Source organism: Somniosus microcephalus, chromosome 11 (genome assembly GCF_052327205.1).
Source record: "Somniosus microcephalus isolate GS21.2 chromosome 11, FLI_Smic_1.0, whole genome shotgun sequence".
Lineage (NCBI taxonomy): Eukaryota > Metazoa > Chordata > Chondrichthyes > Squaliformes > Somniosidae > Somniosus > Somniosus microcephalus.
In genome coordinates, this window is record NC_140997.1 from 6,704,731 (window position 1) to 6,723,607 (window position 18,877).

Genomic DNA, 18,877 nt, shown 5'->3' on the forward strand with positions numbered 1-18,877 from the left:
AGCAGGGAGGTTATGATGGAGCTGTACAAAACGCTAGTTAGGCCACAGCTGGAATACTGTGTGCAGTTCTGGTCGCCACACTATAGGAAGGATGTGATTACATTGGAGAGGGTGCAGAGGAGATTCACCAGGATGTTATCTGGGCTGGAGCACTTCAGCTATGAAGAGAGACTGGACAGGCTGGGGTTGTTTTTCTTAGAGCAGAGAAGGCTGAGGGGGGACCTGATTGAGGTGTACAAAATTATATGGGGCATAGATAGGGTGGATAGAAAGGAACTTTTCCCCTTAGTAGAGGGGTCAATAACCAGGGGGCAGAGTTTCAAGGTAAGGGGCAGGAGGTTTAGAGGGGATTTGAGGAAAAACTTTTTCACCCAGAGGGTGGTTGGAATCTGGAACTCACTGCCTGAAAGGGTGGTAGAGGCAGGAACCCTCACAACATTCAAGAAGCATTTAGATAAGCACTTGAAACACCATAGCATACAAGGCTACGGACCAAGTGCTGGAAAATGGGATTAGAATAGACAGGGCTTGATGGCCGGCGCGGACACGATGGGCCGAAGGGCCTCTTTCTGTGCTGTATAACTCTATGACTATGTCTCTAAGGCGGCTCACCACCACCTTCTCGAGGGCAACTAGGGATGGGCAATAAATGCTGGCCTTGCCAGCAACGTCGACATCCCAGGAACGAATTTTTTAAAAAGTAGGATGCAGATTCTCACTGGTCCCTTGTTCTGTGCACTTAGCTGAGAGAACGAGAGAAAATAAATCTGGAAAATATTTTGACCCAGCCACTCTCTCAGCTACCAGCAATAGGTTACAGTGACATTGGTAAAGGCCTAGGATCAGCCTCTCTGCCAGTAGTGATGTGATATGTACTTGGGAGGAGGCGAGGAGGAGGAGGAAACATCAGCAACCCAATTTGAGTAAATGCTGCTCCCGCACAGAACTACATCCGGGCATGCAAAGCAACCTTGAACTGTGCAAACCAAAAATGCACTGCACAAGTTTATTCAACACACTTCTCCTCAGCTGTGTGCAGTCTGACTTCTGTAAATAACAAATTTTTGGTGGAAAAACATGAATGTTTAAACCCTGATTCAGCATTCTGTTGCGTGTACAGCACTGTTTTACCCCATATACTGATGCATGCTCATCAAGGATTCCCTTCGCAAAGTGTATACTTCAGGGGGAGGAAGGAGATGCAAAACACCAACAGCCTCAGTACCCCTCATTTTCTTAAGGCACGTGACAAATATAGCAGGCGGTTCTAAACTGATGTGCTTAATCAACAAGAATTAAAATGCTAGCAGGAACTGTAAACAGCACAGCACCACAACAGATGACCTGCCTTCTGGCTGCTGTCCAAATTCATGGATCACGTGCAAAGTCCCACAAACAACTGTGTTACACAGCATCGATTCACACAGTCCCAGGTTTTACACCATCCTTCTCTGGGTTTCCTTTCAGACATGAAGTGATTTTCTTTTCCCCCCAATTGAGGGCACCATGTATAACTTTAGTCAAGCTGTTTCTAAATACTCTAAAGCAGTCATTTACAAATACTCCAGGATACCACTGCCTGTAAACATTCATCTGAAAATGATACGCCCATTAGACTTTTTAAAATGACTCCACCTGCTGGTGGTTGCCCCAGAGGGCCATAACGTCCAAGGCACTTGAAGCACGATACTCGGATATGACATCTGACTGCCCTAGACTATCAGCAATCTCTTTCTCCTCTCTCCCTCCCTCCCACATCCCTTCCTCCACCCACAGGGAAATTGTAAGCAGATTCACATTCTTCCGGCCTGAAATTCTCAGTGCATTTACGCCACTGGACTCCTCTAGAAACTCTGCTCCCGGCCCTAACCTTGGAAGGCAGCTGGTCCCGGAACAGAGTGTGATGGATTCTTAATCCTCTGAACCTCCTTGTTCTCCTTCGAGCAGAGAAGGTTAAGAGGAGATTTAACAGAGGTGTTCAAAATCATGAAGGGCTCTGATACAAGTAGATCGGGAGAAACTGTTTCCAGTGGCAGGAGGGTCGGTAACCAGAGGACACAGATTGAAGGTATTTGGCCAAAGGACCAGAGGGGAGATGAGGAGAATCTTTTTACGCAGCGAGTTGTTGTGATCTGGATCGCGCTGCCTGAACGGGCGGTGGAAGCAGATTCAATAATATCTTTCAAAAGGGAATGGGATAAATACTTGAAATGGAGAAATTCACAGGGCTGTGGGAAAGAGCAGGGGGGAGTGGGCCTAATTGGAGAGCTCGTTCAAAGAGCCGGCACAGGCACAATGGGCCGAATGGCCTCCTTTTGAAGCAGCTACTGATAGGTAGTGCCACAAAATTAACTCCCCCTCCCCCAGGGTCATCCCCAATCCTTCATTTCTCCCTCTGATGCTGTGTATTTCCAGTGTTTCAAATCATCACCTGACTGTAGCAGAGCTGGGGGATTAATAATGGCCATGAATTCTAACATTAGCAGCTGTAGGCTCTTACCGGGTCTGAAGTGGAGGGATGGGTAGGGAGATGCAGAGGAATGGGTCAAAGGTGTTGCTCTGTTTTTGGCAATGAGGACATGTCAATGAAGACCTAGAGAAAAATGAGAAAGAAACCCATTTTATAACCAACCGACCAAGGACATAGAAACATAGAAGATAGGAGCAGGAGTCGGCCATTCGGCCCCTCGAGCCTGCTCCGCCATTCAATGAGATCATGGCTGATGGCGGAGCAGGCTGTGACCAGACAGTAACTCAGAGCTCTTTCCAAACAGTCAGAGCATACATTGCTGAACACAGGGCCCCGTCCTGCAGCAAGCAGAGATATGCAGCAGCACCCCATTAAAAAACAGGCTCTTTGGGGGCTTTATCTGCAATTAAATAAATGAGGTGATCTGATTTTTTTTTTAATAAAAGTGTTGATTGAGGGGTAAATACTGGCCAGGATATTGAGAATTCCCCTGCTCTTCTTCGAATAGTGCAATGGAATCCTTTATGCCCACCTAGGTTTAACGTCTCATCTGAAAGACGTCACTTCCAACAGTGCAGCGCTCCCTCAGTACTGTACTGAAGTGTCAGCCTGGATTATGTGTTCAAGTCTCTGGAGTGGGGCTTGAACCCACGACCTTCTGACTCAGGGGTGAGAGTGCTGCCCCACTGAGGCAGGGCTGGCATCTTGTATATAGTGCATCAGTGCACAGGGGGCAGTATTAGAGCAGGTTTTACACCAATTGTCACAGAGCTGGCCCAGGGTTTCTCAGGATAGTGTGCGACTATCCCGAGAAGGTCAACTGGGAAGTGTGACCCAGGGAACGCTCCAGCCTCCCCATACAGCCGATGACAGCAGGTTGTCTCCTCGCCAGGGAAGTTGTGCCTGATGAGGGGACATGGTCATCCAACAGCCCAACACATCTGCTGAAAAGAAGAAGTTACAAATTTATTTTTAACAAATCAACTTCTCCCCACCATCTCCCATTCCACTTCAAACTCAAAGACATTCTCACCTATACTGTGCCTGAAAGAGCTCCTGCACAAAGCTGCTTCTCACCGGGAGAGATGGTCCTTCACACAGCCCGTCTTCATTTATTGGAGGCTAAATAAAAGAAAAATACACTTATCGTACAAAGTGCGCCATACATCACACGTATAATCAATGCATCTGTAACCGATAGGGAAAGCCCATCTATTCAAGAGATGTGGCAGGTCAATTTAAATTTGTTTTACTGCAGATTTAGCGTCTCTGGATCGGGTTAGAATTCATATTCTTTATGTGCAGCTAGAAATTGTTTTATGGGGGGGGGGGGGGGGGGGGGGGGGGAAACGGTTCGATAGCTCAGGCAGCCAAAGCTGCGAGAAGACTGCTTGTCATTAAAAAAAGGCCGAAATAATATAAAAGGAAATAGTAATGGCTTTTACAGGCACATAAAAGGGTTAGAGAGGGTAGGACCACTTGGGGATGAAGAGGGAGTCTAGTTGTGGAGGATAACTGTGGCACAGATAATAAATACATATTTTGCATCAATTTTTACAAATGGTGGAAATGAGAATGTCAATGTACTAAAGGAGGGCATGATATAATTGAGAATTGTAGAACAACAATTGATTCTGAAAACAGCAGAATTAGAGGAGGATCAGTCACCAGTCCCTGATGGAAAGCTCTCTATGCTACTGAAGATTTGTTGATAGCAGACCGTATGACGTGGGTTAAGTGCAATTATCCGACTGCTAGCCAAAGACTCGGAGAGCCAGAGTGTCAATTCAGTGATCTAATGACAGCACTGTAGTTCATACCCTAGGCTGCTGTATTACCAGATAATGTGCGTATAAACTCTCACTCCCGCTTCTGGGGAGCGACTTACAGTAATGGTCTTTGGCTCAGAGCATGAGAAATATCCAGTAACAATATCTTCAAAACCAAAGAGGCTCTTCAAGTTCCTCTCGAACAGCAATGGTTCTGCCTCTTGCATCCGATACAAAAATCAATGGCGTTAAAGTCACAGCATTGTGTATCCTCATAATTGAGCTGTTCTTGCACGTGGCAACAGCTGTGACTGTGAGCAAAGGCTGTTGCAACTATGAGTTCTTGTTCTCGACTGTGCTGCCAGAGATGGACGAGGGAGACACTAACCTCAAATAAAATGGCTGAAGGGAGGAGGGAAGGAGGTAGATAATGCATTACACAAACACTTTTCCCAGTTTCTAGCCACTAGATTGCAATGTTGGCCTAAAATAAGACACCCAGTTAGGCAGAGAATGCCGAGGAATGACTGTGTAATATTAGGCCCGCACATTTCTTGCATACAAGATGAGAGACACAGACATTACTCGGAGGAAATATTGCGTCAAAGCATTTTAAGGGTTCAGCGTGGTTGCAAATTCTGCAGTCCTGTGTTTGTGTCACTAGAGATCCTCAGCGAGTTGTGTGGGACAAGAGAACCCTAAAATTCCACGGGCAGTAAATGCAGGATCGACCCAGCTGCCAACCCTGGCGCCGATCCCAAAGTATCCAGGGTCAGGGAGAGATCAGATTCAAATACCACCGCCATGTACCCATGCCACTAGGGGCACCTGCCTGAGCAGGTGGCAGATTGTACGCCCCATGACGCCCGGCCCTAAACAAGCCCGCACTGAAACTGCCGCGAGCCAGCTTAACTCACGGCCCTTCATCAGACTTGCAGCAGGAGTACATCCAAAGGGCCGTGCACGGTCAGCCCCAAACCTGGCAGAGTTTCAGTTCACTGCACATCCACAAAGACTTTTAAACGGGTATTTTCTGTGTCTTTTTTATATAAAGGCCACACACACACACACACACAAAGTCAGTCTAATCAGGAAATCTCCCCCTTGATTTTATATAGTGCTCAAAACCACATATCTGTGCAGTGTCAATTTAGATATGGAATCACCAAGACAGTGTGACAGTGCAGTTCTAGGAAGGCCAGCACATGGTGGCACTGAATGCGAGAGGTCACGGGTTGATGCTCGTGTCCCTCAACATGCGGAGTTAGCAGTGGCCCTTAACCCGGTGCCTTACCCACCTCGGGGCAGCACGGAGTGTATGTTGGTCAATTCTCCACAGACATAGAATCGGCCCAGGGCTCTCGTTTATCCCCTCTGCTCAACCTGGGAATGTTATCACAAGAGGACCAACAGCAGGTTACCTGTCCACTTGGCAAAGACTGTGCACGGTGACAAACAGGAGATGGGGAACGTTCGGTGGGTACCTTAATCTCAACCGCCCGCACCCCCTCAAAAAAAACAGAACTAACAACATTTCTTTTTAAACTGAAATTGTTTTCAATGGCTGAAGGGTCGATTACCAGAGGACACAGATTTAAGGTGATTGGCAAAAGAACCAGAGGCGACAGGAGGAATCATTTTTTTTAACGATCTGGTTTACGAATTGTTGTGATCTGGAACGCGCTGCCTGAAAGGGCGGTGGAAGCAGATTCAATAACAACTTTCAAAAGGGGAATTGGATAAATACTTGAAGGGAAGAAATTTGCAGGGCTGTGGGGAGAGGGCAGGGGGAGTGCGATTGATTGGATCGCTCTTCCAAAGAGCCGGCACAGGCACAATGGGCCAAATGGCCTCCTTCGGTGCTGTAAGATTCTATGAATAACACTCAAAATGAATGGCCTAAATATCAAATGTGTCGACTATTTCTGTTCCATTTTTCTATTAAATAAAGAGCAATCTTACCTTGGCAGGAGGCCTCCCGTTTATTAAAACAATATTGTTGAGGTCTTCATGGACCCTGTCGAGAAGCCAGAGCAGAAACTCCTGGGCATCGTGCTGCGAGTTGCCACGATACTGGAAAGCATTCTTGGACACAACATTCTAAAAGAAAAATTTAAAAATACAAGTTTACTCCCCGGTATCCAACCTGAAGAAAGAGCTTGCATTTATAAAGCGCCTTTCATGTTCTATGGGGCGTCCCAAGTACTTTATAGCCAATGAATTACTTCTGAAGAGTGGTCACGGTTTTATAGGCCATGTGTGCGCAGCAAGGCCCCACAAAATGCAATGACCAGTTCATCTGTTTTGGCGATGGGAGAGGCGCATGTTGGCCTCAGCACATGCAGAACACCCTGCTCCTCTTCACAAAAACGTGCCACCGGATCTCTTACATCTACCCGAGCGTGAAGATGGGGCCTGGTTGAAAGACATACCCAAGAATGGAGGAGAAAAGGGAAAAGGTGGTCCAGAGATCCAGGTCCTTTTTCAGTACACAATGAGGATCCTTGCAGAGAGGGTAAGTGGGGGAGGATTTAAACAAATAAGGCAGAAGAGGCAAGTAATGCAGGAAGAGGAAGGATGGAGTGATGAGATCAACTCGAGTACGATGGGGTGAACTGCACCTTACTTGTCCACTTGGTAAAGGATGGAATACTAGATGATGTGGCACAGAGCAGACAACGGTTCAGGTGCATCCACCGAAAGAGCAGGGTGTGTACGGACTACATGACCACATGGGGAATACAACACCAATAAACATGGCACTATTTGAAGAACAGCAGGGTGCTCTCCTGGCCAGCATTGTTCCCACAACCAACACCACCTGAAACAGGCCATTCATCTCATTTGACGCCCTGGACCAACACACTCCAACAGCCCTGATTTGCAGCTGATCACTTGCTCTGCATTTGAACTGCGAGGGGCAGCATTCCGGTTTCCAATGGATATGTGAAACAGAGCGCAAGCTAAAGCATACATAGAAATGACAGCACGAGACAGGCCATTCGGCCCAACCAGTCCATGTCGGTGTTCACCCTCCACACGAGCAGAGTGCTGATCACATTTACCCGCCCTGTACCCGTATCCCTTCATCCACCTCTCCAATCTAATCTGGAATGTTGACAGTTTCTGCATCCTGGAAGTGAATTCCACAGCCTCACAACTGGGTGAAGAATTTTTTCCCTGCCCTCTGTTCTAAATCTCTTGCATTTCACAGTGTATCTATGGCCCCTCGTTCTAGACCCCGCAACTACTAGAACCAACTGCTTCTATTTATCCTGTCCCATCCTTTCATAATTTTATACACTTCCAATGTTAGCATGCCAATTAATGATGTCGTCAATTAACAGCTTTCTGGGGAAAGAAACACAGCTGAATAAAGGTCTGGTTAGCAACAAGACTGAGGATTATAGGGCAAGTACAGATAGATATGATCAAATGTTGCTTGAAACGAGATACTTCCTGAGCTGCTGGGACCAGGGGAATGTTGATAAGGAAGACAGCTGGTCAAGGACGTGTCATGTAGGATGTAAGATTAGATTGGCGTGCTGGAGTTTGGTTCGATTATGTGCACAGGGAGAGAGTTTGCAGCATCTTTCCGCAGGGGACTAAATGGGTTAGGGTAGGCGAGTCCATTACACATGGTCTGTGGCAGAAACCGCTTTGACAGGCCAAATGGCTTTGTTCATTCCATGCATTGCGAGGTTAACACCGATTGAGAGAGAATTCCACAGGCTGGATACTTTACGTTCGAGACATCAAGGGGTCAAAAACCCCAGCCTATCATTAGCCCTGAAACAGCAAAGGTGCAACTTCTTGGAAAGATGAAACTGCTCGAGAGACTATTGTATTTTTAAACCATGATTTAACGCATGCAAAGTGCACGGAAAACACCAAAAAAGGAAACAAAGGAAACACATCAGAACACAGGAGGAAAAATACTAAAACAGCAATCCAGAAAACCCACAGGAAAAAAATCAAAAATGCTATTCTGGCATTCAGCAATGCTTTGAAATAAGGATCGGTAGCCTACTACATATCAGTAATTCAGAACAATTGCTGACAGGGTCAGTCTTTTTAATTTTATGTACCAAGTAAACTGCTATACTGACTCAAGATCATATTTAGGCTGTACAACAGCTGTGTAAAGTCACTGCCCCCCCCAACAGAAAGTTAAAGTACACTCACACTCAACACCCACACACCCAGTGTTCAACAATGGGTCAGATTACCACCGTGAAACACTGAATCAGCTGAAGTATGAGCGCGCGCACTGGCCCGACTCTTGGTTTGGTAGCAGGGACAGGGCAGTGTGCTTGGAGTGGAAAAAACTACACTACTCAGGACTCGCTTTAATCATGCAATTTTTGCATGTATTTTTACACTTACAATTCACGCGGGAATTTTATAAGTGTACCAAGTTATTCCAAACTCCCTGGGAAATCAAAGCCATTAAAAAAAAATTCTGAAAATTGCCGAGCTCGCTAGTACAGACAATGCTGCTGAAAAACTGTCAAAACCGATTCTGAAAGACAGAATGAGGCAGTTGGGCCAAAGCAGCCTCATTCAATCTCCATCCCTTGAAGGAACATTAATCGCAAACCCGGATCATTGCGTTGCTGATCAGTGGCCAATGTTAAATACGCTGGTCACTTTCACATCCTTCCTCCCCAGTCCTGGGGACAGCACAAAGGAGACTACAATCGATGAATTGAGAGTTTAGGACAGCGACCCCTTTCTACTGCATGTACTTTGCAAGTACTGCCGCCGCCGACAACCCTGACATCACGCAGCTCAGGTGGTGATAAGTGGGATACCTCCACAGGCCCCGATACCCACCTAAAGGTTCCATCAGCACACAGCCACAGTGCAAGCAGTCACCTGTTCTGATGACCAAAAGACTCAGCCTGTCTGGACAGATCAGCAATGTCCCCCCTAATTTCTTTTCTGGGTGCGCGGCTCCCTTAATGGGCTGCGCGGCCCAAAGTTTCATGCACGCACAAAATTTCACATTTAAAAAGCCAGTCCCAGGCTGCGCAGGACTGGCAGACAGCTGCGCAGCTCAGAGGGAACTTTGCAGGTCAGTGCTGCAATTCTCCTGCCCGCTGACAGACTTGCATTTATATAGCGACAAGCAAAGGCGATGTAATGACTGGACTGAGCAATTAATCTGCTGCCTGTGGCATTGGTTGAAGGATGAATGTTGGCCAGGACACCATGGGTTACTCTCCACTCTTCCTCCGGTACAGTCACAGAATCTTCAGCCTTCCCAGAACACAAACTGGGCACGAACCTTCCCCCAGCCTTTCTGGGAGGGTCAGGCACCAGAAAAAGTTGCAAACGGCAACTTTCAAAACGCGTGGACACAGGCAAGCTTACTGCTCCCTGCTTCCAATCCAACACCAGCCAGGCAATTCTGCAATAGCAACACCGCGATAGAGATCTATCAACAGTTAACCTGGTGCATGAATTGTGTCTGAAGAAACTCAAAGCCTCGTATAATCACACAACGATAAACAAAGCATCGCTGATAGGCTTAAGAGATCAGACAGTGTCTGCAGATTAAAAACATGGAATTAATATTGAAGGGCTGCCACAAGCGAAGGATTTTCATATGTACAAATTATCAGCTTACTGTCACATTCCAAGTGCAGCACAGGGAATATACACAGAGCAACCCCTACCCTCACCCCAATGAAAGGACAGCTGCAAGATTGAAGTGCAGCGCAGACAGCTTTAAACACTAGCCTGCAATCAGAGAACAGATTTGCTGCTACTGACGGCCTGAAGTTGAGCTACTAAACACACAGATGAGTCACTGGGCCGAGTTGACAATCTCCCAAAGGATGTGTGTTCGGGGCTGTATGGCACCACCGGCTGAAAGCAGCTGCAGACAAGATCCCACTGCTGGCCAACGGTGAACAGCTGCTCACACCTTATCCTGCCACAAAGATCGGTCATTTGGTTTCGAACAAGCCGAACCCCAGACCTGTGCCCGTTTGTGCCAGGTTTTATCATTTGGGTTTAAAGCAATGCTCAACGTGACAATGAACTAGTCACAGGCCAAATACCAACTGGAACGCAACAGAACAAGCAATCAGTAAGTGCAGCAAAGACACAGCACGTATCTGTGGGGACTCCCTGCAATGTGGATTCCCAATTCGCTTCATGCCAACAAGGGAATGCCCAGAGTGAAGGCTGCAGAGTTGCCTCTGTGAATTGAGCCCCCAGCCACCACCCCCCTGCATTCCCCAAGGGCAGGATCAGTAGTAGCATTAGTTGGGGACATAATGACTACCCACCTACTACAGGAAACTTTTTTATCCGGCACCGACGTGGTGCCGGTTTATCAAAAAGTCCGGATTACAGAGAAGTATAGTAAAAGGTACGAGAGTCCCGTACACGGCCACAGATCCAGGAGACCCAACAGGTGCAGAAACCCCGGTCACAGGCCAAGCGTCCCTGGTGCAGGAACCCGAGTTACACAGCCACAGATCCAGGAACGGCCACTAATAGGAAGTTAAACTTACCTGAACCTACTCCTGAATTTTGCCGGTTAACAGAGGTTTCCGGTTATTTAAGTGCCGGTAAATCGAGGGTTTCCTGTACCTGGCAGGGGGGTTAAAACCAGGGGGTTGGATAGGCAACAATTAAAAATGAGTGGGGGGAAACAAATTCAATCAGTAGTGAAAAATATTAAAACACTCAATTGTGCAGAAATTAAATCATTTCTTTTTACTGGTGCAGTAGATACTGGCTTCCTAGCAAAGGTTTAAGGTGGACAAACCTAACCACCTGCACCCCTCTACATACCACGCCCCATTGAACACAAACATCCATTCCCAAATCCATCATGTAGATCTTTGGGTACAACATCTTGACCCTCCCCTCCCCAGGAAGATCGCACTGCCTGCATTGTTGATGTCTCCCCACAGCAGCTACGATAGGTACGGAAAAACCACTGCAAGGATGAGGAAAGCAGTGGCCATCGTTTCTTGGGGACACAATTCAAGCGTGGCGTCCATCTGGCCTTGCTTTCAAACTGTCTGGATATGACAGGGCAGAGGGACCTAGTCACAGGCAAGGAGTGTGCACCTTTCACAACACATTTTCACATCAATTTACAGATCCGTGTTTTATCAGTATCTGAGCAGGCAATGGGCATCATCACTGGCAGGAGGGTCGGTAACCAGAGGACACAGAATTAAGATAATTGGCAAAAGAACTGGGAGCTGGGGGGGGGGGAAAAGAGAGGGAAATAAGAATTTTTTTTATGCAGCGAGTTGTTGTGATCTGGAATGCGCTGCCTGATGGGTGGTGGAAGCAGATTCAATAATAACTTTCAAAAGGAAATTGGATACATACTTGAAAATTAATCATTTGCAGGGCTCTGGGGAAAGAGTGAAGAACATAACATAAGAAAGAGAAGCAGGAATAGGCCACTTGGCCCCTGGAGCCTGCTCCGCCATTCAATAAGATCATGGCTGATCTTGGGCTCCAAGCCACTTCCCCGCTCACTCCCCATAACCCTTCACTCCCTTATCTTGCAAAAATCTGTCTATCTCCACTATAAATGTATTTAATGACCCAGCCTCCACGGCTCTCCGGGGCAGAGAATTCCACAGATTTACGACCCTCAGAGAGAAGAAATTCCTCCTCATCTCAGTTCTAAAAGGGCGACCCTTTATTCTGAGACTGTGCCCCCGAGTTCTAGATTTCCCCACGAGGGGAAACATCCTCTCTGCATCTACCTTGTCGAGCCCCCTCAGTATCTTATATGTTTCAATAAGATCATCTCTCATTCTTCTAAACTCCAATGAGTATAGGCCCAGCCTGCTCAACCTTTCCTCATGAATCAATCCCCTCATCTCTGGAATTAACCCAGTGAACCGTCTCTGAACTGCCTCCAATGCAAGTATATCCTTCCTTAAATAAGGAGACCAAAACTGTACGCAGTACTCCAGGTGTGGTCTCACCAACGCCCTGTACAGTTGTAGCAGGACTTTCCTGCTTTTATACTCCATCCCCCTCACAATAAAGGCCAACATTCCATTTGCCTTTTTGATTACTTGCTGTACCTGCATGCTAACTTTTTGTGTTTCATGCACAAGGACCCCCAGGTCCCTCTGAACTGTAGCATTTTGTAATCTCTCTCCATTTAAATAATAATTTGCTTTTTTATTTTTCCTGCCAAAGTGGATAACCTCGCACTTTCCCACATTATACTCCATCTGCCAAATGTTTGCCCACTCACTTAGCCTGTCTATATCCCTTTGCAGGTTCTTGGAGTCCTCTGCACAACTTGCTTTCCCACCCATCATTGTATCATCCGCAAACTTGGCTACATTACACTCGCTCCCTTCATCCAAGTCATTAATATAGATTGTAAATAGTTGGGGCTAATTGGATAGCTCAGGATAGGCACGATGGGCCAAATGGCCTCTTTCTGTGCTGTACGATTCTATCATGGCTCAATAGTGGAATCACTAAGATTCAAACTGGATACAGGTGGGACAAGGGGTAGCCCCATTGGACAGGTCCTCGCTTAAAGCAAGTTTAATTCTTGTGGCTATAAAATGTAATTGTGACACACAGATAGGCTGAAGTGAAATGTCTTTTCACTGTCTGTTGCCTCATCTGTCCCAGATTGGACTAAACATACTCAATCACCGTGCAGGGGCTTTTCAACAACAGTTACGGGTTCATCTTGGGCTGATAATGCAGTGAGACCCATCAGTTGTTACACAATTTCTACAATCTGGTTGAAGCATCGCGCTGACTGCAGTGCACGGTTTTAAAAAGCTGAATCTATCGCAAATCTGCTTTAACAAGTGATTCTGCCGTGTCAGCTCAGATCCTGGGTGATCAGAAATCATGCCATTTGTATTGGTTGGTACAACAGCCAGCACATAAACACTGCACATGCTTAAGCTAGCAGATAATCAAGTTTAAATTGTAATTTGCTAGCATGTACTTTTTAAAATATTCATTCTGGGGATACGAGCATCGTTTGCATCCCTAGTTGCCCTTGAGAAGGTGGTGGTGAGCCGCCTTCTTGAACCGCTGCAGTCCGTGTGGTGAAGGTGCTCCCACAGTGCTGTTAGGGAGGGAGTTCCAGGATTTTGACCCAGGAACGACGATATATTTCCCAGTCAGGATGGAGAGAGACTTGGGTGGGGGCAGGAGGGACTTTGAGGTGATGGCGGTCCCATGCACCTGCTGCCCTTGTCCTTCCAGGTGGAGGAGGTGGTGTCGAAGAAGCCTTGGCGAGTTGCTGCAGTGCATCCTGTAGATGTACCTTGTCCAAAGGGCTGGTGCATTTCTAAAATCATTCAGGCCAACAAGTGCAAAACTACTTCACTGGGCTGCATGACGGGGTTGAGCAGCTGAACTTCCCAGTGGCTAGAAAGCTTGGCCGCTCCCAACTCCAGCTGCTTTCCGGAGCGGCTCTGCCTCCAGACCTCCGTTGAAGCCGACCCTCAGAGCGTACCGCCTCTGGACTCGCCGACACCACCTTGTTCACAATGCCGGCTTACTAATCGGCAGCAAACAAGCTATGAAACGAGCTGGAGATCAGTCTTTTAGGAGTGCGCTCACCTTGTGTGAACAGCAAGATGCAACAATACACTAAATGAAACCCAGAACACATTTACCTTCCCTTCTCGGTCAACACACACAGGTTTTATCAATTACCCAGTCAATAAAATAAAGACGTGAAAGGGTCTTTCTGGGTTCGTCCTGCAGACCAGTGTAAACTGGATTCAATTGAGCTAAGTGGATGGAATGCACATTTACAATCCCGTGCCATACTCCAAACCAGCTGGCTCAATAACCAAAGATTCATGGATTTAGTTTCCCATTGACTGGATTTTTAAAAAATTATGTACATGAAAGGCAGAGTCATCAATTAACTCCACACAAAGGTATTTAAGAGGCCCCACCCTGGTTAGCCACTGTGCTGCGTCTGCAGATATTTAAATCCATTATACAATCAACATTCCATGAATTCAGTGGTCACAAACCATATGTAGTTATTATAGCGCCAGGCTCCAGAAATTCAGATTACCTACAATCCCAAATCCCAGTGGGTGGGGAGGGGGCACAGAGGGGGAGTTACAAGTTTCAGAAACAGATTGGGCACCTGCAAGCAATCTGCAAGGTCATAATTCAGGGCAAAGAGAGGGAGTCCAGAGAAAAGTCAAACGAAACCAGCTGAGTGTCATCCTAACCCCAAAATTCAATGAAAGCCTTGTGACTCGCACACAGTCATTTCTTTCGCAACATTCGATACCCCATTTGTCCACCCCCCCCCCCGCAGTACTGCGCCCAGTCACTGGATAAGCAGAGACCTCCTGCATCCTAGAGTGGCTCCATTCAGTCAGAGGGAGCACAGCAATGCAACTTCCCGAGGAGCTGCTCCACACCTGCCCAACCCGAGCAAAACAAGCTAACCATTTTGGCACGGCACTATATTTTTTCCAAAAAGCACATGCCAACAGGTTAACACTCGGAAAAGGAAAGTACGCTCCCAAGATTTTCTTTCCCCTTTAACGGCAAAGCAGAATGATAGACTGGTCCACCCCAGCTGTGCTGGTGCTCGCTCCAGCAATAGCTACTTATTCAGATCCGATTGCCCTGCTCTTTCCCCATATCCTGTCCTTTCAAATACTTGGCCAATCGCTTTTTAAATATGTTATAATCTGTCTCAATAGCTACTTGTGAAGCATTCCATGTTCTCATAACCCTGTGTAGGAAAAAATCTCTTCCACCATTCTCCTTCAGTCCTTTAGCAATAATGTTAACCTACTGTCCCACATTACAACAGTGACTACACTTCAAATAGTACTTAATTGGCTGTAAAGTGCTTTGAGACGTCTGGTGGTCGTGAAAGGCGCTATATAAATGCAAGTCTTTCTTTTTATTGTTGGCCAGTGGAATTCTTTCACTGTTGACTCTCGAAACCCTCCAGAAATGATCAAAACCGCCGTTCAAATCACTCTTAACCTCTGCTATTCCAGTGAAAAAGCCCCAGTGCTTTCAAGCCTTCCTTCACAACTATAACTTCTCATTCCTGGTATAATTCCTGGTACAACATCCTTCCAGTGTTGGGAGGACTCGTAAAAATCAACATTTCATTGTGCAGTACACACGAGAGCTGCATATATGACAAATAAAAATTGAATTGAATTGATAATTCCATTAAACCTTTGCTGTACCCTTTCCTTGGCTCGAATATTCTTAATGAGCTGCCTGCCTAGGCTCCATGCGCCCGTCCAACAGTAGCCTAAACAAACACTTCCTTGCACTTCAAAAGAACTTCACTGGCTGTAAAGCACTTTGGGACGTCCCGAGGCTGTGTAAGGCCGAGGCTGTGAAAGGAGCTGTCGAAACGCCAGTTCCTCTTTCTTTCTTTCGATCGAAAACCCAGAATCCCATTTATCGTGATGCTTTTCCTACCTGCGCCTGGCTCTTTTAAAAATCTAACAATAGAAGAGAACCTTTCATCTCTGCATTCGGAGAGAACAAGGCTTGGGAATTCTCTTCATCAAAAACAGAGCACGTTAACACATTTGTAACACCCTGAGCCAGCAAACATGCTGCCTGTGCTCAGGATATATTTTCCCCAGTACTGTAACCCACTTTCCTGCTGTTGGGAAGCTTCCAGTCATGAATTTTTCATCAGAGGTCATACATCAACAAAACGACCACAGCATCCTGCAACGAGTTTTGTGGTATTACAACAACTTGCACTTTCATAGTCCCTTCAAGATAATAAAATATCCCAAAGAACATCGCAGAGGCAAACAATATAATCAGACATTGAGCGGTGGCGGGTTAGTGCCCAAACACAAGATCAAGGAGGAAGGTTTTAAGGAAGTTTGTGGGGGGGATAGCAAGGGTTTAAGGGGTACATTCCAGAGCAGTGGGGGGCAGAGACAGCTGATGGCTCTGCTCCCAAAGATGGAGCACAGGGGGTCACTCAGCTGTGCAAAAGAAGCCAGAGTCAGGAGAGTATGCTGGGACACAGGATTGGAGCAGCTCGCAGAGGTGAGGAGGAGCAAAGTCGTGGAGGAACTTGTAGACGAGGACAAGAATTTGAAACAGGGAGACAGGGAGCAAGAGGTGGATTCCAAGGACAGGGGTGATGGGGGAATGGGACTCAGTTTGGTATAGAACGTGGGAGGCAGAGTTTTGGAAAAGATGTAATTTGTGAAGGGCAGAACTCAGGAGACAAGCAAGTAATTGCTGGAGCTGGCAAAAGGTATTGATGAGGGTTTCAACAGTGGAGGGGTGAGAAGGGGGTGAAAGAGGACAATTCAATAAGCTTTTAATATTTATTTTTGAGATGGTGAGGAGCTGAGGGTTTTTTTGCATGCCAATTTACAGGGTTACATATCATATAATGCACTTGTGACAAACAACTGGGCAGAAGAACTTGGTTTACTTTTTTCTGATGGCGCAGGTCAGTCTCCAGGGTGAGCTGAATAACAATGATTTTATTTCTGCACTGCCAGCAGTAAAAGCTGACCATTTTCTTTTCTGAATAGCTGCAGGGACAGGAGCAGTGGTCAATTTTCCACTCAAGGCAGCTCTGGAATGGAAAATTAGCAAGCCCTGGGGACCGTGTAAAGAGGCACATCGCAGGACTGAGTTAGGAAGATAGATTGGAGAAACATGGGCTTTGCATCTTCGAAAGGGGGAGACTGACTGTCAATGTGCCCTGCAAGCTGCGCTTTGTTCTGTGCGGCCTAGTTCTTTTAATGCGCGGTCCCTTTAAATCTCTGCGCATGCACGGTGTTTACAATGGAAAAGCTGGCGAGTGGCCTGTGCGGGACCTTGCAGATTACTGCACGGCCGCACAGCTTAGAGGGAACTGGTTACCTCAAAGGGCTTAGATAACGCCAGATCCAGACACAGGTTCAAAACATGATAGTAGGGCAAGAGGGCAGAAGTTCAACTAGTTAGAGACAAATTTAGGGCTGATGTCAGAAAGTGGAACAGATTTCCTGATACGGTGAAGGTAAAACTCCGTGTGGATGCTACGGGTGATGCCAGGGGAAGGGAAGAGGACAAATGGAGGGGTTTATTTTTCCAACGGACAGGCTCTGATGACCTTCCAGCTTGATGAGAACAGCTGCGATCCGATAGTCACAGGGCTAAAGCTGATTGGAGAACCTACAGCAAACATAGCTCGGAGAAATGTCCAATCATTAGGTCAGATGATGGGAAATATACTGAAGAAAAAAAAAGCAGAACTGTTCAAGGGCGATTAGGGATGGGTAATAAATGCTGGCTTTTCCAGCGACGCCCACATCCTATGGATGACTAAAAAAGTAACTGAAACCAAACATCAATTGGCACGCATTGCAAACACCACAGAAAATGACCAAGAGTACAACAAACCGCAAACATTTCAAAAACAGACACCCTCCGTGCATCGGTCCTTGCGCTACATGTGAATCATTGAAATAACAACAGAACACGCTGGAAAAACTCAGCAGGCCAGGCAGCATCCATGGAGAAAGAAACAGAGTTAACGTTTCACGTCGAAACCCTTCGTCAGGACTGAGAAAACACAGGGAATGAAACAGATTAAAAGGCCAGTTTGGGGGCTGGGAAATGGGGATGAAAGAACAAAAGAAAAGAGACATTAAGAGGTATTCAAAACCAGACGAGATGGTGATCGGACTAGTGGAGACAAAAGACGGCTCTAGGTTAGGTGTGAAATGCGCTGGCAGAATGAGAGACAGCTGCCATGTGGGAGAGAGAAAAAAGGGGGAAGGGCCAAAACAAAAGGTGTGGATAAAAAATATATATAAAAATGTAATCGGGGCCGAGGTTATGATCTGAAATTGGTGAACTCAATATTGAGTCCGGAAGGCTGTAAAGTGCCTAATCGGAAGATGAGAATCATTGAACTGTGGTGATACCTACGAGGACCTTCAAGATGAACTGTCCCTACTCAGGACAGCTGTCGCCCTGTAGGGTCCGCGTGCGCAGACCATCAAACTGGTGCGGGTTACCAAAACACATTGGCATCAGTAAAGAAGCCCAGCAATAATATTACGGCACGAGTCAGCTCCTACAGGAGGGGAGTCAATCACAGCAACTCATATTTCTCACGGCCTCTCTGCAGGACTCCATCTCCCTCAGTCTAAACATTTCCTGCAGCAACACCAGACCTCCGCCGTCTCTCCCATTTTCCTGTCAAGTTTCTCTCATTCACATTTCACTTTGTTCACTTCCATTTTGGAGCGGTTTCACTTCACGTTTGCTGCTCTAATGCCTTTTGACTGTTCAGCACATTTCACCCCTTTCCAGTGTCTGTGGGATATCGCTGGCACAGAATTACTGCTGCATCTGCCAATGAATAATTGCTGCATTTCCAAAATGTAATTCACTGGGAAGCACCTGAAGACATTTCCACTTGTTAAAAGCACTACAAAATACAATTTATCTTGGACTACATCTGCTCAGAGAAAGAGGAAGCTTCATCAGACCCTAGCGAAGCTATACTTTAAAAGGACCCTACTTTCGGAAGAGGGAGGACCCTTTCAAAGTTTCGCAGCACCCAGACAGGACTGTTCCAAATCTTCTCTGTAACTACACTCCCTCAGGAAGGGGAAAGAGAGCAGACAGA

General features: G+C 46.6%; 1 protein-coding gene across 1 annotated transcript in view; it reads right to left on the reverse strand.

Annotated features, from left to right (window-relative positions):
* The window catches only part of usp31 (ubiquitin specific peptidase 31), a 112,883-nt gene that overhangs the window by 54,714 nt on the left and 39,292 nt on the right, over positions 1-18,877 (reverse strand). Inside the window, exons 2-4 of the mRNA XM_086000063.1 lie at positions 6,202-6,339; positions 3,504-3,592; positions 2,501-2,593 (exon numbers count right to left, since the gene is read on the reverse strand). Coding sequence (XP_085856189.1) covers positions 2,501-2,593; positions 3,504-3,592; positions 6,202-6,339 — 320 coding nt within the window. The remainder of the gene's footprint in view (positions 1-2,500; positions 2,594-3,503; positions 3,593-6,201; positions 6,340-18,877) is intronic.